At 45.2% G+C, this 24,566-nt stretch overlaps 1 protein-coding gene across 3 annotated transcripts in view; it reads left to right on the forward strand.

The window, feature by feature from the left end:
* NOXA1 (NADPH oxidase activator 1) overlaps positions 1 to 24,566 on the forward strand; it is a 199,688-nt gene that overhangs the window by 87,203 nt on the left and 87,919 nt on the right. For all 3 annotated transcript variants that reach the window (XM_033961770.1, XM_033961772.1, XM_033961773.1), the window contains exons 8-10: positions 14,882 to 15,020; positions 17,659 to 17,718; positions 21,077 to 21,173. In XM_033961770.1, coding sequence (XP_033817661.1) covers positions 14,882 to 15,020; positions 17,659 to 17,718; positions 21,077 to 21,173 — 296 coding nt within the window. The remainder of the gene's footprint in view (positions 1 to 14,881; positions 15,021 to 17,658; positions 17,719 to 21,076; positions 21,174 to 24,566) is intronic.

The following is a 24,566-nucleotide window of genomic DNA, read 5'->3' on the forward strand; positions in this document are numbered from 1 at the left end:
GTGGTCAGCAATTTTGGAGAAAACAGTTCCTACAGCTTAAGCCTAAGGTTTTGGTAATAGGAGCTTCTTTCTTCCTTAAATTTCCATGTAAATGTTTAGTATGTTATGGAACAGACAAATATATATTTGTGGATCCGTCTCAATTAGAGAATTTCCTAAAACATAAACCTTTATTTGAGAAATCATTAGAGACTAACATTGAGGTTGATGATAAAGTGTGACATATAGGTTAAGGCCTTTTTCTGCCTGTTTGTGATAATATTATCTATTGCCTTATGTTATGGTACAAGATAGAGGAAAAAGGAAAGAAGGTGCAAGCCTCGAAACAAAGCAGAGTAAACAGAGGCACTGGAGATGTCTAATCCAACCTGTGGTGAGCTATGCTTTATTGACAATTCATATCTCATATTAAATTGCAATAATAAGTCCTTTAAATGCTAAAACAATTAAAGTCCCGACGTGGATCCAAGTTTCGGCAACTCCGTCGCCTTCCTCAGGGACAACAATGTACTGGTAATACGCTGCAACCAGTGCATGAAAATGCATCAGCATCTGTTTCAGAAAAGAAGCACATTGTCATGCACTGGTTGCAGCATATTACCAGTACTGTATATTGTTGTCCCCTGAGGAAGGCGACAGAGTTGCCGAAACTTGGACCACATCGGGACTTTAATTGTTTTAGCATTTAAAGGACTTATTATTGGAATTTGTTATGAACTGTCAATAAAGCATAGGTCACCACAGGTTGGATTTGACATCTCCAGTGCCTCTTTTTTTTGTTTACTCTTTTTTGGTGCAAGATAGCCCTAATGATATAGACTAGATCAGTACTACATTTTTCTCTGTTTCAGTTTATTTCTTTAAGTAATATAGTGATGTACCTAATTTTGTTATTTATGTAACAAATGGAAATAAAGAATACATTTTTAAAAACAAAACCAAAAACAGTTTGATAAGGCAGTGGCTGTAGCCAGAAGGGTACTAGGGTGTATAGAAAGAAGAGTAACCAGAAGAAGGGAGGTGCTGATGCCCCTGTATAGGTCATTGGTGAGGCCACACTTAGAGTATTGTGTTCAGTTTTGGAGGCCCTATCTGGCAAAGGATATAAAAAGACTTGAAGCGGTCCAGAAGAATGCGAGGAAAATGGTAAGAGCTTTGATCTAAAAGAAGTATGAGAAGAGACTGGAAGACCTAAATATGTATACTCTGGAGGGACAGGGGAGATATGATGTAAACGTTTAAATACTTGAAAGATTAATATAGAACCAAATCTTTTCCAGAGAAGAAAAAATGGTAAAACTAAAGGGCATAATTTGAGGTTACAGGGAGGAAGACTTAAGAGCAATGTTAGGAAATGCCCTCCTGAGGGAAGTGGTGGAGAGGAAAACGATGATGAAATTTTAAAAAAGCATGGGATAAAAATAGAGGATCTCTAATTAGAAAATGAAGGAAGTAAATTAAAGAGCTAAGGCCGATATTGGACAGACGTGCATGATTTGTGTCCCATATATGGTGATTCGGTGTAGGATGGGCTGGGGTGGGCATCAATGAGAACTCCACTGATTTGGAACATGAGGATGTTACTGGCCAGACTTTATGGTAGATATCCTGCAAACAACAAGATGGTTGGATAGGCTGGAGTGAGCTTGGATGGCAATTTCAGCATTTAGAACCTAGGACAATACCAGACTTTACAGTCTATGGCCCAGAAATATCAAAGAACATAAGAACATAAGAAATGCCTGCACCGGATCAGACCTTGGGTACATCTAGTCCGGTGATCCGCACACGCGGAGGCCCAGCCAGACCTACCCTGGCGAATACCTTAGTTACTCGTATCCCTCAATGTGTCTTTCAAGAAGATGTGCATCCAACTTGCCCTTGAATGGTGGTTTCCTCCCAAACCTCTTCTGGGAGAGCGTTCCAGGCGTTCACTACTCACTGTGCGAAGCAGAACTTTCTGACATGTGTCCTGGCCCTGGCCCCCCACAGCTTCAGTCCATGACCTCTTGTCTGAGTCACCTTTGACAATGTGAATAAAGTTGTTTCCTGCTCTATTTTGTCGAATCCTTTCAGTATTTTAAAAGTCTCTATCGGATCCCCTCACAGTCTCCTCTTCTCGAGGGTGAATAATCCTAGTTTTCTGAGGCGATCTTTGTAGCTCAAGTTCTCCATACCTTTTACAAGCTTCATCGCTCGCCTCTGCACCCTCTCCAGTAGTATTATATCCTTCATTAGGTAGGGAGACCAATGTTGGACACAGTATTCCAAATGTGGTCTTACCATCGCTCTGTAAAGCGGCATTATGACATCCTCAGATCTACTCGTGATACCCTTCTTTATCATGCCCAACATCCTGTTTGCTTTTTTTGCCACCGCTGCGCATTGAGCCGACGGCTTCAGGGTCCTGTCTATCATTACTCCCAGGTCCTTTTCTTGTTCACTTTTGCCCAAAGTTACATCAAACAAGGTATACTGCTGCTCCTTGTTTTTCCTGCCCAGTTGCATCACTTTGCATTTTTCTACATTAAACTTCATTTGTCACTTCTCTGCCCATTTTTCTAGTTGTCTCAAATCTCTCTGGAGTTCCTCGCTGTCCGTCTGTGACCTGATTGCCCGACACAGCTTTGTGTCATCAGCAAAACTTGATGATTTCACTGGTCGTTTCTTCTTCCAGGTTATTTATGAAAATATTGAATAAGATAGGCCCAAGAACCGAACCCTGAGGCACTCCACTAGTTACTTTCTCCCAGTCCGAGAACTTCCCACGCTCACCCTCTGTCTTCTGTCTTCCAGCCATTTTCCAATCATCTTAGTATGTCCCCTTCTATTCATGACTTTGTAGTTTTCTGAGAAGTCTCTCATGTGGAACTTTGTCGAACGCCTTCTGGAAATCCAAGTATATTATATCCACCGGTTCTCCGCTATCAACATGTTTGTTCACAGTCTCGAAAAACTGAAGTAAATTCGTCAAACATGACTTCCCCTTCCCGAAGCCATGTTGACTAGCTCTCATTAGGTCATGGGTATCCAGATGTTGGACTATGCTATCCTTAAGCAATGCTTCAACCATCTTCCCAGGGACCGATGTGAGACTCACAGGTCTATAGTTTCCCGGTTCTCCTCTTGATCCTTTTTTGAAGATTGGGATGACGTTCACTATCTTCCAGTCTTCTGGCATCTTTCCGGTTCTAATTGACATGTTAGCGAGGGATTGCAGTAGTTCTCCGATTTCTACCTATAGCTCCTTTAATACTCTCGGGTGAATTCCATCCGGGCCAGGCGATTTGTCGCTTTTTAGTTTGTCGATCTGATAGTAAATCTGGTCCAGATCCACATTTACTGTGTTGAGGCTCTCCTCTATTACTCCCTTGAATATTTTCACTGTTTCGGGTACAGATGTGGTGTCCTCTTTGGTAAAGACCGACGCAAAGAAGGAACAATCTACATCAAATCCACACCCCTACTTATGGACATTAAAATAAAATTACTGGGCGTTACTCTAGATAGAGATCTCACTTTCCATGATCACATAAGTACAGTTGTAAAAACTTGCTTCTTTAAACTTCGTATCATTCGTTCACTTATTTCCACCCTAAATACTGATTCGATCACTATCCTTATTCATTCTTTGGTTATCTCTCATCTAGACTACTGCAATTCATTATTAAATGGACTACCCCAAAAAGAAATTCGCCGTTTGCAGATTATACAAAATACCGCAATCAAACTCATTTACCAGACGGGTAAATTCGAACACGTTACCCCGCTCCTTAAGGAGGCTCATTGGCTCCCGGTTACACACCGTATAACTTATAAAATTTTACTGCTCTCTTTTAAAATCAAACTTTCACATCTGCCTTTATTTTTGGACAAATTACTAATACCCCAAAGTTCTCCCCGTACCTTACGATCTACTGACCAAAAACTCCTTTTCATTCCCTCCCTAAAAGAATCTTACTATACAAGGAAAACAAATTTTGCTATAACAGCCCCTACATTATGGAATTCTCTCCCTCAATTTCTTCGGGATGAAATTCATTTACCTAAATTTAAAACTAATCTTAAAACTTTCCTATTCAAGGATGCCTTTAATAAATCCTAATCTTTTATATCCACTTACTTACTCATCCTTTTCACAAAAGATCTCTTTCATTTCTGCACATATCATTTATACCTTGCACCCTTGTCCTTCATGTTCTATCCCTTCCCTCTATCTCATTTCCTCTAATATTATGTAACTTTCTCCTTCCTTCCCAATTTTCCTCACTGTCATGTTTGTCAGTATATGTCTAATATGTTTTCGTTAATTTTTCCAACACACCAATAACTAGTTCTTACTCTCCTATTTTAAATTCTTTTTTTAAAATTGTTAACCGGTCAGATATTTGTTTTATGATCGGGATATCAAAAATCAATAAACTTGAAACTTGAAACTTGAATTTAATCTATCTGCAATCTGTTTGTCTTCTTTGATGTATCCTTTTCTTTCTTGATCGTCGAGAGGGCCCACTGCCTCCTTGGCAGGTTTCTTCCCTTTTACGTATCTAAAGAAAGGTTTGAAGTTTTTGGCCTCCTGTGCTATCCTTTCCTCATAGTTCCTTTTGGCATCTCTCACTACCTTGTGACACTTCTTCTGGTCGTCCCTGTGGCTGTTCCAAGCCTCGATTGTTTTCTTGTGTTTCCATTTTTTAAATGAGTTCTTCTTTTCCCTTATTGCATCCTTCACCTCTTTGGTTAGCCAAGCTGGTTTTCCTTTATTTTTCCTTCCCTTGGCTATCTGCAGAATATATAAATTCTGCGCTTCGGTGATAGTATATTTTAGTAGGGACCATACCTGCTCTACCATTTCGATTTCGGCTATCCTTTTCTTGAGCCGTTTTCTTACCATGGCTCTCATATTGTCATATCTTCCTTTTATAAAGTTAAAGGCTGTGGATTATTTCTTGATTCGCTTTCCTTTCCCAATGTCCAGTTTAAAGTTGATCATGCTGTGATCGCTCATCCCCAGCGGGACCGTGACTACTATATCTTTTGTCTGTCCAGTTATGCCATTCAGGACCAAGTCCAATGTGGCGTTCCCTCTTGACGGTTCCCCTACCATTTGCTCAAGGAAGCAGTCTCCTATCATTTCCAGGAACTTTGTTTCTATGCCACAGCTTGTGGTTCCCAGGTTCCAGTCTATCTCCGGGAAGTTGAAGTCTCCCATGATCATTACATTGCCTGCCTTACATCCTTGCCTTATTTCTTCTGTCATTTCTGCGTCTATTTCCTCCGTCTGTCCTGGGGGTCTATAGTAGAAGCCAATTTTTGTGTCTGCTCTGTTCTGTCTGGGAATCCTTATCCAGAGCGACTCCAGTTTCTCTTTCCCTTCTGTGTTCCCTTCTCTGATCGCTTCTACTCCCTCTTGGGCGTAAAGGGCAATGCCTCCCCCTTTCTACCCAATTCTGTTCCTTCTGAATAGCTTGTATCCCTGCAGTACTGTGTCCCATTCAAGAGACAAGTTAATTTAATCATGTATTTTTTAATGGGTATAACTTATGGGCAGACTGTTCAGGTCTTTATCTGCCATCATTTACTATGTTACTATATAAATAGGATGGAGTCAATCCAGAGGAAGGCTATTAAAATGGTCAGTGGTCTTCATCATAAGACGTATGGGGACAGACTAAAAATCTCAGTATGTATACTTTAGAGGAAAGGTGGGAGAAGGGAGATATATGATAGAGATGTTGAAATACTTACCTAGATTCGCATGAGGTGAATCTTTCATTTGAAAGGAAGTTCCAGAATGAGAGGGCATAGGATGAAGTTAAGAGGTGATAAGCTCAAAAGTAATCTAAGGAAATAATTTTTTACATGGAATAGTGTCCCAGTAGAGGTGGATGCATGGAATAGTGTCCCAGTAGAGGTGGTAGAGATAGACTGTGACTGAGTTCAAGAAGGTGTGGGACAGGTACAAAGGATTTCTTAGAGAGAGATGGAGGTATGGGATGCTGTGGATTCGCAGACTGGATGGGCCATTTGTTTCAATGTTCCTATGTTACTGGAGTAGCCCGGTGGTAAGTGCAGTGAACTATAGATATGGGGACTCGGGCCCAGATCCCATTCTAACTACTTACGGTGGGATATATGAGCTTTCTAAACCCCATCTTAAGCTCACTATACCTATATTTTGGTGACACCTGAAGGCATATTGGTGTGGTATTCGGTTGCGTCCAGTAGTTTTGGGTAGGTTTTAGAGGGCCCACCATACAATATAAGAGGATTATGGTGAGATGTGACCTGGGACTTTTTATGTGAAATTCACTAGTGTCCCTGGGGTGCCCTACTGCTCTGCTGGGATGTCTGTTTGACCAGTCTACTAAAAATGCTGACCCCCCCTCCTACATCCCAATAGCTTGTTATGTGTTATTTTCTTTTGGATTTTCTTTTTTTGAAAATAGTTCATAAAGATGAATGCACTGAGGACAAACATCTGAGAAATAGCTATTTTCAAAACAAAAAGATGGACGTTTTACTGCTTTGAAAATGATTGTTTGCTTTAGGATTTTTGTGTAAGTTTGGGATTTTGTGTAAGTATGGGATTTTTGTGTAAGTTTTCAGCAAAACTTCTAAACTCAAAAATGCCCCTCCAGACGTCACCAGCTGGAATTGAAGGCTGAGAGAGAAGTTCCGTATGCCTTCCGGATATAAAGCACTCCATTGTGCTTAAAAGTGAGCTAATCAGGACCTCATAAGAACATAAGAATTGCTGCTGTTGGGTCAGACCAGTGGTCCATCGTGCCCAGCAGTCCACTCATACGGCGGCTCTTGGTCAAAGACTAACACCCTAACTGAGACTAGCCCTACCTGCGTACATTCTGGTTCAGCAGGAACTTGTCTAACTTTGTCTTGAATCCCTGGAGGGTGTTTTCCCCTATGACAGATTCCGGAAGAACGTTCCAGTTTTCTACCACTCTCTGAGTGAAGAAGAACTTCCTTACGTTCGTATGGAATCTATCCCTTTTCAATTTTAGAGAGTGCCCTCTCGTCCTCCCTACCTTGGAGAGGGTGAACAACCTGTCTTTATCTGCTAAGTCTATTCCCTTCAGTACCTTGAATGTTTCGATCATGTCCCCTCTCAATCTCCTCTGTTCGATGGAGAAAAGGCCGTTTCTCTAATCTTTCACTATACGGCAACTCCTCCAGCCCCTTAACCATCTTTGTCGCTCTTCTCTGGACCCTTTCGAGTAGTACCGTGTTCTTCTTCATGAACGGCGACCAGTGCTGGATGCAGTACTCCAGGCGAGGGCATACCATGGCCCGGTACAGCGGCTTGATAACCTTCTCCAATCTGTTCGTGATACCCCTTCTTTATCATTCCTAGCATTCTGTTTGCCCATTTCGCTGCCACCACACATTGCATGGACGGCTTCATCAACTTGTCAATCATAACTCCCAAGTCTCTTTCCTGGGAGGTCTCTCCAAGTACTGCCCCGGACATCCTGTATTCATGCATGAGATTTTTGTTACCTACATGTATCACTTTACACTTATTCACGTTGAATCTCATCTGCCATGATGATGCCCATTCCTCGAGCCTGATTATATCACATTGCAGATCTTTGCAATCCCCCTGTGTCTTCACTACTCTGAATAACTTCGTATCGTCCACAAATTTAATCACCTCACTCGTCATACCAATGTCCAGATCATTTATAAAGATGTTGAAGAGCACGGGTCCAAGCACAGAGCCTTGCGGCACCCCACTGGTGACGCTCTTCCAGTCCAAGTATTGTCCATTTACCTCACTCTCTGTTTCCAATGATCAAGCCAGTTTTTAATCCATGTGAGTATTTCACCCTTGATTCCATGGCTCGCAATTATCCAAAGTAGTCGTTCATGCGGAACCTTGTTAAACGCCTTCTGAAGATCCAGATATACAATGTCGACCGGGTCACCCTTTTCTATCTGTCTGTTTACCCCCTCAAAGAAGTTCAGCAAGTTCATCAAACACGATCTGCCTTTGCTAAAACCGTGCTAACTGGTCCTCATCAGCCCGTGTCCGTCAAGATGATCAATGATGCGGTCCTTTATCAGCGACTCTACCATCTTTCCCGGTACCGAGGTCAGACTCACTAGTCTGTAGTTTCCTGGATCTCCCCTCAAACCTTTCTTGAAGATCGGCGTAACATTCGCCACCTTCCAGTCTTCCGGAATCTTTCCCGATTTGATCGACAGATTGGTTATTAGTTGAAGCAGTTCAGCTATGGTCCCTTTCACTTCCTTGATGACCCTTGGATGGATGCCATCTGGTCCCGGGGATTTATCGCTCTTAAGCCTATCAATCTGCTTGCACACCTCCTCTAGACTGACCGTCAATCCTGTCAGCTTTTCATCTTCATTTCTAGCATATAGCCTGATGGGTTCCGGTATGCTGTGTACATTTTCGTCGGCAAATACAGACGCAAAAAAATGTGTTCAGTTTGTCGGCGATTGCTTTGTCCTCCTATAGCGCTCCCTTTATTCCATGGTCATCCAACGGTCCACCACTTCCTTCGCGGGTCATTTCCCCTTAATATATCAAAAGAACGACTTGAAGTTCTTTGCCTCCTTGGCTATTTTTTCCTCATAGTCTCTTTTGGCCCCTTTTACTGCCTTATGGCACCTGCGTTGATGTTGTTTGTGCTTGTTCCAGTTTTCGTCCGTTTTTGACTTTTCCATTCCTTAAACAAAGTTTTCTTGTCTCTACAGTGAGCCACGCCGGTTCTTCATTCTTTTTCCTCTTTGATCCTTTGTTGATACGCGGTATATATAGATTTTGCGCCTCGGTGACTGTGTCCTTAAAAAGGGATCAAGCTTGCTCTAGCGTTTTTACAGTGCTTATCCTCTTCTTCTTCTTCCCTACCATGAATCTCATCCCTTCATAATTCCCTTTTCGGAAGTTCATTTTAGACTGATGTTTCTCCCCTGCATCCAGATTGAAGCGGATCATATTGTGATTGCTGTTTCCCAGCGTTCCTTCTACTTCTACATCTTGTGCTGGTCCTCGTAGGCCATTTAGAATAAAGTTCAGAATTGCATTTCCTCTAGTGTTTTCCTTAGAAACATAGAAACATGGAAAATGACGGCAGAAAAGGGCCATTGGCCCAACAAGTCTGCCCACTCTAAGAACCCTCCCCGCTAAGCACTTCCTCAAAGTGAATCCACATGCTTATCCCATTTTTTCTTAAAATCGAGCACGTTGCTGGCCTCAATTACCTGAAGTGGAAGATCATTCCAACGATCAACCACCCTTTCAGTAAAGAAATACTTCCTAGTGTCACCATGAAATCTCTCACCCTTGATTTTTAACGGGTGCCCTCTTGTTGCCGTAGGTCTTGTAAGGAAAAAGATGTATTTTTTTACCTCAATACGGCCAGTAACATATTTGAACGTCTCTATCATGTCTCCCCTCTCTCTGCGTTCCTCGAGAGAGTATAGCTGCAACTTACCTAGACGTTCTTCATATGGGAGATCCTTGAGTCCTGAGACCATCCTAGTGGCCATTCACTGAACCGACTCCATTCTCAACACATCCTTTTGATAATGTGTCCTCCAAAATTGAACACAATATTCCAGATGAGCTTTCACCATGGACCTGTACAACGGCATTACAACTTCGGGCTTTCGGCTGACAAATTTCTACGGATGCAACCCAGCATTTGTCTAGCCTTGGATGATGCTTTCTCCACTTGATTGGCAGTCTTAATATCCTCACTAATGATTACTCCTAGGTAGAGAGTTGCGCGGGGACAGAAATCCCACCCGTCCCCACCCGTCCCCGCCAAAGTCCCACCCGTCCCCACCCGTCCCCGTGAGGACTCCCACCCGTCCCCACCCGTCCCCGTGAGGAATCCCTCCGTCCCCACCCGTCCCCGCGAGGAATCCCCTCCGTCCCCACCCGTCCCCGCGAGGAAACCCCTACGTCCCCGCCTGTCCCTATAAACTACAGAAATAGTTATTTCATTTAATTATGCTACTGAATTAAAGGCTCTGGTAGAAACCCATTTAAAAATGTAATGTAATGTAATGTAATTTATTTCTTATATACCGCTACATCCGTTAGGTTCTAAGCGGTTTACAGAAAATATACATTAAGATTAGAAATAAGAAAGGTACTTGAAAAATTCCCTTACTGTCCCGAAGGCTCACAATCTAACTAAAGTACCTGGAGGGTAATAGAGAAGTGAAAAGTAGAGTTAGAGGAAAAATAAAATAACAAGACAGCATTGATCTAAATACTTGGAAGGTAGAAGAGAGGAGAGAAAGGAATAGAAGCAGAATGGGTTAGCGTCAGTGATGAAGTGGAGCAAGTAAGTTTAGGAGGAGCGATTGAAGTTTCCAGAAAGGGCTTCTTCAGGGAAATAATAAGCAAAAAGACTTTATTAATTTGGAAATATTAATTGGGAAGAATACATACTTTGTAAACGGGTTTCTACCAGAGCCTCTAATGTTTATAAATTTTTATCAACACAACTAATATACTACTTTATCCTTAAGCAAAAAAAAAAATAATAATAATTTTTTTCCTACCTTTATTGCCTGGTTTCTGCTTTCTTCATGTTCTCATTCAATTCCTTCCATCCACTCCCTCTCTTCTCTCTGTGTCTTCCATTTGCTCTGTTACTGTGCCTCTCCCTTTCTCCCCCCTCCCAAATTGGTCTGGCACCCATCTTCTTCCCTCCACTCCCCCCATAGTCTGGCACCTCTGTCTTCTTCCCTGCCAGCGTCTTCTTCCCATTCCCTCTTCCCCATTTCCTTTCAGTGTCCTTCTCCCCCACCATCTTTCCCATGTCCTGTCAGGCAGCATCCTTCTCCCCTCTCTGCCTTCCCCATGTCCTTTCAGCGGCCTTCTCCCCCCTATGTCTTCCCCATGTCCTTTCAGGGTCCTTCCCCCCCCCCCCTTTCTCCCGTTTACCCCATGTCCTTTCAGCGTTCTTTTCCACCCCTTTGTCTTCCCCAGTACTTTCAGCGGCCTTCTCCCCCCTTAAGCGTCTTTTCTTCTCCACTCCACCTTTCCTCCCTCCCTGCCTCCACCTTTGTGGCGCTTTTGCACCCGACCGACAACAGAACAGGCCCGGTCGGAAAAATCTCCCTGTCCTGTAGCCGCGAATCTAAATTACCTTCTTACAGCAGCTGGAGTAGTGAAGCTGCTGTAAGAGGTAATTTAGATTCGCGGCTACAGGGCAGGGAGATTTGTCGGCCGGGCCTGTTGTCGGTCGATCGGGGGACCTGACCGGCTGTGCACATTCTCCGGGGCGGACCGCCCCCTCCCCCCTCTTTCGTACGCCATTGCCTTCTTCCTACCTGCCCTGCCGCACACAGCCGACCGGAAGTCTTCCTGATGTCAGCGCTGACGTCGGAGGAAGGGAGGGCTTTGCTTAAGCCCTCCCTCCGACGTCAGCGCTGACATCGGGAAGATTTCCGTTCGGATGTGTGCTGCGACAGGGCAGGTAAGGAGAAGGAGACTACCCTCGCGGCTCGACCAACCCCGCTGTGATCCAACCCCGCAGGAACCCCGCGACCCTCGGAGGCGTCCCCACGGGATCCCCGCGACCCTCGGAGGCGTCCCCACGGGATCCCCGCGACCCTAGGGGGCGTCCCCACGGGATCCCCGTGACCCAAAGGGGGAACCCGCGGGATCCCCGCGGGTCCCGCGGGATTCCCGTCATCCCCGTTCCCGTGCAGCTCTCTACTCCTAGGTCCCGTTCTGCAACAGTTCTTGTTAAGGTCTCACCAATCAGGGTGTAAGTTCTGCGTGTGTTTCCATTGCCAAGGTGCATAACCTTACACTTTTTGGCATTAAAACTCAGTTGCCAAGTTGTGGACCATTGTTCTAGTACGAGTAGGTCCTGCGTCATAGTGTCAGGCCCGGTGCTTTTGCCCACTATGTTGCACAGTTTAGCATCATCAGCAAATAATGCAATTTTACCTCGAAGTCCCTAAAGCAGGTCCCGTACAAAGATATTAAATAGGATTGGACCCAAGACCGAGCCCTGTAGCACTCCACTGTTCACTTCTGACATTTCGGAGGGAGTACATTTACCACCACCCTCTGGTGTCTGCCACTGAGCATGCAGTCAATTTTTCTCCTAGTCCCAACGAACTCATTTTGTTCAATAATCTACAGTGTGGGACACTATCAAAAGCCTTAGTGAAGTCCAAATACATGACATCCAGGGACTCTCCCATATCTAGCTTTTTTGTTACCCAGTCAAAGCTGATTAAATTGGATTGGCAGGACCTTCCTTTTGCAAATCCATGCTGGTGGGGATCCCTCAGCCTCTCGTCGCTAAACTTACCGGTCTGTAATTTGCAGTCTCTGATCTGCATCCCTTTTGTGGAGCGGAATGACGTTAGCTGTTTTCCAGTCCAATGGGACTCTTCCCGTGCTTAGGGTAAGATTGAAGAGCAAAGCTAATGGCTCCGCCAGGACATTTCTCAATTCCCTAAGCACTCTGGGGTGCAGTTTATCTGGTCCCAGGGCTTTGTTCACTTGGAGCTTTGATAGTTCTTGGTAGACGCTGCCGGTGGTAAATTCAGAATTCCGGAACGGGTCTTCTGAGCTCTCCCTTGTCTGCAGCTGTGGACCGGAACCTAGCGCATCACAGGTAAAGACTGAACAGAAGTATTCATTGAGTAGTTCAGCTTTATCGGAGTCCGATTCTACATAGTTCCCGTTGGGTTTCCATAGGTGCACTATCCCATCTGTGTTCCTTTTTCTGTCACTAACATACCTGAAAAAGGATTTATCCCTCTTTTTAATATTCTTAGCTAGATTTTCTTCCATCCGGAGTTTGGCATCTCTGACTGTTGTTTTAACAGTTCTGGATTTCACCAGATACGCTTCTTTAGCTTCCAGTCGTTGTGATTGTTTGTAGGGTACAAATGCTCTCTTCTTCTGTTTTATGAGTTCCAAGATCTCCGCGGAGAACCATTGGGGTTTATTATTTCTCCGTCGTTTACTCACTGTTTTTATATAAAGGTTGGTTGCTTCCTGTAGGGTAGATTTCAGAGCTGACCAGAGTACCTCCACACTATCTGTTGTGTCCTGGTTTTGCAGTGCCTCATAGACAAAATCTCCCATGCTCTTGAAGTTAGTGCCCTTAAAGTTAAGGACCTTTGTGGATGTGTTTGACTTAGTGAAACCCTTCCTGAGGTGAAACCACACCATGTTGTAGTCACTGGAGGCCAGCACATCACCCACCGAAACCTCTGTGACACTATCTCCATTGGTGAGTATTAGGTCCAGTATCGCCTGATCCCTAGTGGGCCATCTGTTGGAGTCGTGCTCCCCTTATGGAGGTTAGTAGTCTTCTGCTGCAGCTGGTCGTAGCGGAAAGTTTGTTCCAGTCTACATCAGGCATATTGACAAGTGATCCTTGACAAGTTGTTCCAGGAAGCAATCGCCTACAGCATCCAAGAACTTGGTCTCTCTAATGCAGCCGGAGGTGCCTAGGTTCCAGTCTATTCCCGGATAGTTGAAGTCACCCATGATAACTGCGTTGCCTCTCTTGCAGTTGTGTTTAATCTCGTCCATCATTTCTACGTCAATTTCTTCAGACTGCCCTGGGGTAAAATTCTCCTCAGTTCCTAAGGACTTTAATGATTTATAAGTGAAATAAGAACAATTTTTTATGCTTCTCAATGATCACTTACAAAGTATCCTTTTGTTTTGTTCATATACTGTATGTTACTTCTCTATTAAAGAGAGGAAAAGAGTAGAGAATGACATGGTGATTGTTACCCGCGGCTAGCCGTGGGTAACCCGCCAAACGGTGACAAGAAAGGTCACCGCAAGTACGGGTACAAGGCCAGTGAATGGTCTTGTCTCTGCAGTTAAAGGAGTGAGCATGCGCATTGAATGAGCGTGCGGTCTGGCAGCCCCCTCTCTCCTGCCCCCTCTCTCCAGCCGTGCATCTTCCTCCTTTTCCCATACCTTCTTTTCATGGCGATTTCTAGATTGCAGCTTGAGCCTTGAAGTCGCGTCACGTGTGGCTGCTGGAAAAGTCTCCTCTGATGCAACTTCCTGTTTCTGGTTGCATCGGAGGAGACTTTTCCAGCAGCCAACGCAATGCGACTTCAAGGCTTCAGCTGCAATACAACGCATAGCCTTATAGAAATCGCCACGAAGAGAAGATAAGGGGAAGAGAGGGAGGAAAATGCATGGCTGGCCGGGGGAAGGGAGCTGCTGGACCGCGCGAAGGGTGCTGGGGGGGATGGAAAGGAGAAGACGCTGAAGCAGCGTGAAGGGAACTGGGGAAGAAAGAGTGGGGAGAAGAGGCTGGGAAACGGGGAAGAGACAGTGGGGAGAAGACGCTGGAAAATGGGGAAGAGAGAGTAGGGATAAGATGCTGGGAAATGGGGAAGAAAGAGTGGGAAGAAGATGCTGGGAAATGGGGAAGAGACAGTGGGGAGAAGACGCTGGGAAATGGGGAAGAGAGAGTGGGGATAAGACGCTGGGGAAGAGAGAGTGGGAAGAAGACACTGGGAAAGAGGATAGATTAAGAATATTTGAATCGCTATCCCCTTTTGACTCTTCCCTATCGATCTCCCCTGCCTTTTCTCCTTACCTCCCCACCTCCCTTCCCCAATCCCATCCACTTTGGTTAACTCCTTCTACTTAAAGAACAATCTTCTCTCTAGGTTTGCGGGAACGGGACGGTGACAGGGACTGAACTTGAGGGGACGAGACGGTGACAGGGACCAAGCCCATGGGGATGGGACGGTGACTGGGGTGAGCTCGCGGGGACGGGGCGGAGACGGGGACAAATTTTCCCCCCGTGTCATTCTCTAAAATAGTGTATGTGTCTTTACTGCATAAACTCAAACTCAAACTGCATATTTCTGTTCTTAGAAGCCGGAGTGCTGGATACTACAGAGTCCTCTTTCATTATTACCCTGAGAATACAAAAGAGACTGCAATGAAGGCAAACAGTATAGTCTTTGTCCTCAGTAAGGAAGATGACTGGGCAACCACCATTCATGATGGACGGGTGAGTGAATGAGGTTAGTCCAGTAAGTGCTGCTGTAGCATATATATCATCAGAGAATACAAGAGGAGTATACCAATAAAGTATATATCAACAGAATGTACCTTTAGAGTATTTCAAATCCTTCTTGTAGCTTCCAGAGCTAAAAGGGTTTAAAGGTAGATTTGGAAAACTTTATTTATTTATAAACAAAGACTCTTAAAACAGACTGAAACCAATTTTATAAAATTATTTGAATAAGATAAAAGCTATCAATCAGCTATCAATTCCTGCACTCCTGCTGTCTTTGGAATTATAGGTCAGCTCCATAAAAATCTTGGCATAAATAAAAATTCTATTGTGTCCACCAGCTAATCTATAAGAACCTGTGTATGCTATGATTATATGGATCTTATATAGATAATCCATATATAGCTACTTTCATAAGCTTCTAAGCATACTTAATAGCATCAAAACCTACAAATTGTATATTAAGTATATTGGTATTAGGCCCCTAGTATACAGTATAACAAGTTAGGATTAAAAAAAAACTTGCATCATAAATTGTACTGTAATTATGGCAAATCATAACCCGTTAACTCTCTTTTATGTACAGTATGTTCAACTTGTAACCCATTCTGAGCTCTTTGGGGACAACGGGATAGAAAACAAAATAAATAAATAAACAAAAGGTCCAAAAATTACTGAAGCATGACAGCAAACAGCTGTCATTGGTCTCCATTGTTAGACTGCATACATAGAGAAAACAGCAGGAGAGCATGCACAGAAAAATGCTTTTCTTTTTTTAAAAATATTTAATTCATTCTATATTCAAGAAACTTTGGAGAAAATTAATTCTTTGCCATACAATAAAATAAGAAAAAGCCCCCAGAAAGAATAAAACAGCCAGAACAAGGAGCCTCTTTATAATATCAGATCAGAAAACAAGGAAAAACAATTTGCAAAAATGTTGGGAAATACAATAGTTACTTCAGTAACCTGATGTGGATCAAATTCTGAAACTGGAATGGTTAAGGAGAGGCAAACTTGAAACCGAAAGAACAGAGGTTGATAACTGCAGCACAGAACAGTGAGCTACAGATAAGATGGTTGATAGCCAGGACATAAGACTGACATTTACACTTCTCCCTCCGTATTCATAGTGATTGGGGGTGAACTGAACCGCGAATATGTAAAAACAGCAAATAACTTATCATATGGTGTTTCAGCTTTCCCTGCCCTGCCTGCGGCCTCCTTCAAATTGAGCCCGGCGCTGCCATGACTGGTCTTCCTCAGCAGCTGAGAGAGAGGGGTGATGGTAGGCAGGGGGAGCCAGGGGGTACCTCTTCCCTGGCCGGAGGAAGCCATACTCACGCTTTATCCACCAGTTCCTGCACTTTCCACATATTCAGCATGTCAGCAGCTTCCCCACAACAGGGACGGACTGGCCTCGGCTGGGCTCTAGGCGGCCTCTGGAGCCAGATGGGAGCGCGGAGGGGGCGGGAGAGGGGAGGCAGCCCACCACAGATTTCCTCTCCCACTCTCGGGAATCCCAACAGAGCAGCCGCAGCCTCACGCTTCTGCCTCCAAAGCTGCTGCAAGTCCAGTCACTTAGGCGGAGAGTTGCAGTATGCATGTTATGGCACTCTGTGTGGTAAGGCACGTCCTCTCGCAGGGCAGCCCTGGGAGATGTAGTTCGTGGGGACAGGAGCGAGAACTTTGCTTCCTGGTTTTTCAGGAAATAGGCCTATAGGAACTGACCAATTCTGGGTCTTTACCCGGTTTTGCGAGAAGCATCACATGGGCCATATTTTCCCCAGTGGGGCCCTTAGCCTGCACCAGGGCATTGCACATGTTACACAATGGCCGAGAAACCAAATCTTGAAGTATCTTGTAGTACATCGGAGCCCAGTGAGCAGGGCAGGCAGGAGAAAGTCAGGAGGCAGACAAGAATCGGGAGCTGAGAGAGGAGAGGAAGAGAGGAACAGAGAAGCAGGGCAGGCTAGAGTGAGGGGCAACAACGAGAGATAGCTCCGCCCACCTTTCTGACATCAGCCAGGCACTGATCTGGAGCTCCCCTTTAAAAGAGGAGGAGCCAACGGCACTCAGCCATTCGGTGCGCGTCAAAGGCGAGCGTTAAAGGCACTCGCCTTAGCGAGAGCGCCTTTGTGAAAGGGCCTTCAGAAGGGGCGAATCACTGCACGAGCAGCAGACAGAGAGAGAGAGAGAGAGAGAGAGAGAGAGAGAGGACACCATCAGCAGACAGAGAGAGAGAGAGAAGGAGGACATCAGTAGCAGACAGAGAGAGAGAAAGAGAGAGAGAGAGAGGACACCAGCAGCAGACAGAGAGAGAGAGAGAGGACACCAGCAGCTATGGAAGCTGAAGACAGGAGCAGCAAGATGAGCTACCCAGTTTTTTGCACCGTCTGCCATATGTATGACTACCTCCCCTCTGGGGCAGAGAGGGTGGTGGTGATCAATGTAAAGAACTGCTGACTGCCAGGCTGCTGGTGGAGGACAGTTTCTGCTACTGGGGCCTTAGAATCCCTTACTGATGCAGCAGATGGTGATGCATTTTTTTGGGGGGTGGGGTGGTGGGGGCTGAATCCAAAGTATATATTCAGACCTGCAAATAACACAACTGTCTTTCTCATTTCCTCAGAAAATTCTTCTTCCATCTGATATCCTGGAGCCAATCAACCCCCCAAAGACCAATAATTGGGTAAGAGAATCTCCAAGTCAAACATGGTTAATTTAGAGCACTTTTGAAAAGAAATAGACCAAGATTGACTTGATGACTCAGCATCACACTTTACACTACCTTTCACTTAATCAAGATTTTACTCCTGAGCTGTTTTCTGCTCAGGCCATTTAAGCTGGACACAGTGGCGTACCAAGGGGGGGAAGATCCGTCCCGGGTGCAGCCTTAGGGGGGGTGCACAGCCGGCCAGGTCCGGAAAATTCTACCGGGCCAATCAGCCTTCCTCTCCCCGATGTCAATTCTGCTGTCGGAGAGGAAGTTCGGGCCAGCCAATCGCTGCCTGGAGGGGCGGAACTTCCTCTCCGACGGCAGAATTGGCATCGGGGAGAGGAATGCTGGTGCCTTATATGTTGCACACAGTTTGAGGGATAGGAGAGGGAGAAATGTTGGATGAGGCAGTAAAGAGAAGTGAAGAAAGGCAACCTGGATCCCTCCCTCCCTCTCTCTCTCTCCCTACTCCTTTTGCAGATTCAAGAACAATGTTAGGAAATTCTACTTTACGGAGAGAGTGGTGGATGCCTGGAATGCGCTCCCGAGAGAGGTGGTGGAGAGGAAAATGGTGACTGAGTTCAAAGAAGCGTGGGATGAACATAGAGGATCTAGAATCAGAAAATAATATTAAATAATTAACTAAGGCCAGTACTGGGCAGACTTGCACGGTCTGTATTTGTATATGGCCGTTTGGGGGAGGATGGGCTAGAGAGGGCTTCAATGGCTATGAGGGTTTAGATGGGCTGGTGTAGGTTTTAACGGAGATTTCGGCAGTTGGAACCCAAGCACAGTACCGGGTAGATTTTGGAATCTTGCCCAGAAATAGCTAAGAAAATTTTTTTTAAAAAAAATTTAATTGAATCAGGTTGGGCAGACTGGATGGACGATTCGGGTCTTTATCTGGCATCCAGTGATCACTGCATGGTACGGTTTAATATTAAGATGGGTATATAGAGGGCTCATTCAAAAGCAAAGGTTCTAGACTTTAAAAAAACTAACTTTGTTCAGATGGGGGTTTACGTCAAGGAATTGTTGAGTAGGTGGGAGCGTCTGGAAGGAGTGGAAATACAGTGGGCAAAACTGAAAGGAACGATTGTAAGGGCGACAAATCTTTTTGTGAGGCAAGTAAATAAAAGTAAGCAGAAAAGAAGGCCGCTTTGGTTCTCAAAAATAGTAGCTGAGAAGGTAAAGAATAAGAAGTTAGCTTTCATAAACAACAAAAGATCGCAGAAAGAGGAAGACAGGCAAAAATATCTGGAAAAGTTAAGAGAGGCTGGTTGTGTAGTCATGAAAGCAAAGATACAAATGGAAGAAAACATAGCTGACACGGTAAAACGGGGAGACAAGACATTTTTAGATATATTAGTGAAAGGAAGAAGTGCAAATGTGGCATTGTGAGACTCAAAGGTGAAGGGGAGAAATATGTAGAATCTGCTAAAGAAAAGGCCAAATTGCTTAACAAATATTTCTGTTCTGTGTTCACGGCTGAAGCGCCAGGAGCGGGACCACAGAAGACAAACATGAATAGGGATATTGGAGTAATAGACCCTGATTGATTTTTAGAGGGTTGTGTTCGTGAGGAGCTAGCTAAAATAAAGTTAGACAAAGCGTTGGGACTGGATGGTGAACATCCGAGGGTGCTGAAGGAACTTAGGGAAGTTCTGGTAGCTTTGCTAAATGACCTTTTCAATGCATCTCTAGAGTTGGGAGTGGTACTGGAGGACTGGAGAAAGGCCCTCTCCACAAAAGTGGAAGTAAGGTAGAAGTAGGGAATTACAGGCTAGTAAGTCTGACTTCTATTATAAGCAAATTAATGGAAACGCTTTTAAAACAGAGAATGGTCAAGTTTCTAGAATCCTGTGGATTACAGGACCAGAGGCAACATGGATTCACTAAAGGTACGTTTTGTCAGACAAATTTGATTAATTTCTTTGACTAGGTGACCAGAGAATTGGATAGAGGATGTGTGCTAGATGTGGTGTATTTAGATTTTAGTAAAGCCTTTGACAGTGTTCCACACAGACGTTTAATTAATAAACTGAATGCCCTCGGGATGGGTCCCAAAGTGAAGGGCTGGGTCAGGAACGACAGAGGGTAGTGATCAATGGAGATCTGAGGAAAGGGATGTTACCAGTGGTGTGCCTAAAGGTTCTGTTCTTGGGCCTGTTTTTTTAACACTTTTATAAATAATATTGCTGAAGATTTGCAATAGAGTAGACACACTGGATGGTATGAATAACATGAAGAAAGATCTGGTGAAGCTTGAAGAATGGTCTGAAATTTGTTAGCTAAAATTTAATGCTAAGAAATGCATTTGGGCTGCAAAAACCTGAGGGAGCGGTACATTGTAGGGGATGAAGAACTTATGGGCACGACGGAAGAGCGGGACTTGGGTGTGACTGTATGGGATGATCTTACGGTGGCCAAACAGGTTGAAAAGGTGATGGTGAAAGCTAGAAGAATGCTAGGATGCATAGGGAGAGGTATGGCCAAGAGGAAAAAGTTGCCTCTGTATAAGACTATGGTGAGACCTCATTTAGAATATTGTGTACAATTCTGGAGGCTGCACCTTCAAAAAGATATAAAAAAGATGGAGTCGGTCCAGAGGAAGTCTACTAAAATGGTGTGTGGTCTTTGTGATAAGGCATATGGGGGACAGACTTAAAGATCTCAATCTGTATACTTTGGAGGAAAGGCGGGAGAGGGGAGATATGATAGAGATGTTTAAATGCCTACGTAATATAAATGTGCATGAGTCGCTTTCATTTGAAAGGAAACTCTGCAATGGGAGGGCATAGGATGAAGTTAAGAGGTGATAGGCTCCGGAGTAATCTAAAGAAATACTTTTTTATGGAAAGAGTGGTAGATGTGTGGAACAGTCTCCCAAAAGAGGTGGTGGAGACAGAGACTGTGTCTGAATTCAAGAGGGCCTGGGAAAGGCACTTGGGATCTCTGAGAGAGAAAGAGATAATGGTTACTGTGGATGGGCAGACTAGATGGGCCATTTGGCCTTTATCTGCCATCATGTTTCTGGTGAATACATAATTGCTTTTGAATACTGAAGTGACCTAAGGAATCTACCAATTCAAAGCAAATCATCTTCAATGTTTAAAGCCAAGGGCCATATGTCTCAGGTACTAGATTTTTTAATATGAATTTATCAGTTTCTAGAATTATGAATTCATACAGAACTCCTCCAGCTTTTTCATGCTTTTCCCTGATGCAACAGAAATTTTTAGAGATGGTGCACAGGAACTGCAAACATTTTTTTCTGTTTCTAGGACATATGTTACCGCTGCATTGCCTGTTTTATGTTGTCTTACTGCAGAAAATCAACAGCGGGATCCCAGTACCCCCCTTGAAAATGCCTCCCAGCCGGCCCCCTGTGAGTTCTGGCATGGAAAGGACTATACCCCTGCAGAATGGTAAATTGCATTCCCAGTGCTGAGGATTCCTAAAGTACAACAGGGCAGGTAGCATTCCATAGGATATTGTATAGGTCTGTATAATTTAAAACAAAATGTGGAAGAAAAAATTCTTCAAAAAAGAAGACAACGTGAAAAAAATCACACAAAATAAGCATGTTGCATAGCATGCTTTCAAATAATACTTTGTTAATAAAGTGAAAGTCAATCAACAAACACTATAATAATTATCTAATTAGAGGGCTGTGCTCAGAGACATGGATGATAAAGGGGAACATGTTCCTCCCCAAAAAAAACCTCACCACCCAATCATTGCTATACCATCAAAATGTAATGAAATACTGATGTGCAAAAGTATCAAAACATCAAACAAAAACTTATCTGTTGAGCAATGTTCTTTGGTCTCGACGTGCCACGTTTCAATATTTCATCAGGAAGCCAAATAATGAATTCAAAAAGACACTATGGGGTCCTTTTATCAAGCCGCGCTAGCGGGGTTAGCACATCGGACATCTCATCACGCACTAACCCCCGCGGCAGCCTAAAATCCTAACGCCTCATCAATGGAGGCGTTAGGTACTAGCACGGCAGGTGATTTAACGCGCAGTATTCTGCGCGTTAAACCGCTACCGTGCCTTGATAAAAGGATCCCTATACCAAGGGGGGGGCGGAGGGTGCGGTCCACCCCGGGTGCCGGCCCTGAGGGGGTGCTCCTGGCCTTGCCATTTCAGTCCCCCCCACCACCGAAGGACCGCTCGCCCCACTGACCTTCCTGCACCACCTATGAAGCAGCCCGCAGCAGGATCGCGACGTCAGCAATCCCTGAGCTGCTTGGGCGCTGCATCCTGCACCGCGGTCCCGCCCCTCGTCTGACATCAGAGGAGGGGCGGGACCGCGGCGCAGGAAGCAGCGCAGGGATCGCTGACGTCGCGAACCTGCTGCGGCTGCTTCATAGGTGGTGCGGGGAGGCCAGGGGGGCGAGCAGTCCTTCGGGGTGGGTCGGGGCATCAGGCCTTCAGGGTGGGGTGGGCGGGCAGGCAGGCAGGCAGGCAGGCTTTCAAGGGGGAGGGGGTGACAGGCAGGCAGGCAGGCCTTCAAGGGGGGGGCAGGCAGGCCTTCAAGGGGGGGGACAGGCAGGCCTTCAAGGGGGGAGGCAGGCCTTCAAGGGGGGGGGGGACAGGCCTTCGGGGGGGGGGTGCAGACCTTCAAGGGGTACAGGCCTTCAAGGGGGAGGGATAGGCCTTCAAGGGGGGACAGGCCTTCAAGGGGGAGACAGGCCTTCAGGGGGTGCAGGCCTTCGGGGAGGGTGCAGGCCTTCGGGGGGGTGCAGACCTTCAAGGGGGTGCAGGCCTTCAAGGGGGGGACAGGTCTTCAAGGGGGGGACAGGCAGGCAGGCCTTCAAGGGGGGGACAGGCCTACAAGGGGGGACAGGCATACAAGGGGGTGGGACAGGCCTACAAGGGGGTGGGACAGTCCTTCAAGGGTGGGGACAGGCCTTCGGGGGGGGTGCAGGCTTTCGGGGGGTGCAGACTTTCAAGGGGGTGCAGGCCTTCAAGGGGGGGACAGGCCTTCAAGGGGGGGACAGGCAGGCAGGCCTTCAAGGGGGGACAGGCCTTCAAGGGGGTGGGACAGGCCTTCAAGGGGGGTGAAGGCCTTCAAAGGGGGACAGGCAGACCTTTAAGGGGGGACAGGCCTTTGGGGGGGACCCTGGTTTAGAAGTACACGGAGGGAAGGGGTGTTCAAAGAGACGTGCATATGCCAAACTTGGGGGGGGAAGAAATAATGGGTCTGAAAATAGAGGAGAGGGAGAGAGATGATGGACCATGGGATTTAGGGAGGGAGGGAGGGAAGGAACAGAAAGGGAAAGAAATTGGACACAAGGGATGGTGTGGAGGAGGGATAGAGATACTGGATAGGAGGGTAATTGGGAAAAGAAAGGGAGAGATGGTGGACTCTGGGGTGGTGGGGAAGGAGGGAGAGATGCCGGATGAAAGGGTAGTTAAGAAAAGGTGGATCTGTGGAGGGAGATGAAAAAAAGGAAAGATACCAGACTTCCTGGGGAGGGAAGGGAAATGGAAAGGGAGGACAGAGTTGGCAGATGGATGGTTAGCATGCAGAAAGAAGAAAGAAGGAGACCCTGGCAAGCAAGTTATCAGAAGAAAACCAGAGCCTTGGACCAACAAGATTTGAAATATAACCAGACAACAAAAGGTAGAAAAATTAATTTTATTTTCTTTTTTGTGATCACAATATGTTAGATTTGAAATGTGTATCCTGCCAGAGCTGGTGTTGGACTGCAAACGTGAGCTAGGATTTAACAGAGAGAGGTAAAGTCCTTTTTGTTTCTTTATTTTATTTCCACCACAGCGCCAGTGTGGTTAGGAGAAGCCAAAGAGGGAGAAAAAGCTATAAAACCCACCAGGAGTTTTGAAAAAAATCACCCAACTGGGCAGGAAAATCGAATTGAAAAACCAATTCAATAGGCTGAATCGAATCGAAATTTTTTTTCCTGAATCTGGCAGCATTAGTTTGCGCTACTGTCTTAGATTTTAGGACCTGGGATTGGGGAGAGATGGCATCCTCAGTACTTTATAATGCAAGTGAAACGAGGATTTGGTCAGACTTTTGAAGGGTCTGCAGAAAAAAAATATTGTGTAGGCCGGGGACATGAGACAGCAGGAAATGGGAACTTTTATTTTTGTGAATGGAAAGGCTGAGGATGTCAGAGAGTTCAGTTAAAATATGTGCTTTATAAGAAAATATAATAATGTGTTTTATAAAGTTTATAGCATAGCTGGCCTACCCAGTGAGGTGTTCCTAGTGGTGGTGGTGGCAGCGTGTCAATGTGTTGAGAGGAAGAGGTGGTCTGGGAAATTCTGCTGAGCAAACTCCAGGCCCATTTCCACCCCCCAGTTAGTCCACTCCACTCAACTGGTTCACACACTGAGTGGGTCTTTGGGTGTTGTGTTGGGATCTCTTCCAGTGGTTTATCAGTATCTCCTTCTGGTCCAAGGAAGGAAACTTTGTTATCCTTAGCATTGACCTACAGAATATGTTTGTAACAGCGCTGCTTGTGTGGCATTAGGCTATGTAGTGATCGAAAGAAAAAAACAGACCTTTGCACATTTTTGCACTATATGGTGGGTGTATGAGGAGATTCACATTTCCTGCACAGCTAAGTCCATGTGAAGTTACCTTGTGCTGTATTTGACATCTAGCAAGGTCTCTGTTTGAAAGGAAAGATTTAAACTTAAAAATGAAGTGGCCAGAAGTTATGATAAAAGCAGATAGTGTAGCTGGTTTTAAGAAAGATTTGGAAAAATTCCTGGAGGAAAAGTCCATAATCTGTTATTAAGACATGGGGGAAGTATCTGCTTGCCCTGGATCGGTAGC

Source organism: Geotrypetes seraphini, chromosome 10, assembly GCF_902459505.1.
Source record: "Geotrypetes seraphini chromosome 10, aGeoSer1.1, whole genome shotgun sequence".
NCBI classification, from domain to species: Eukaryota; Metazoa; Chordata; class Amphibia; order Gymnophiona; family Dermophiidae; genus Geotrypetes; species Geotrypetes seraphini.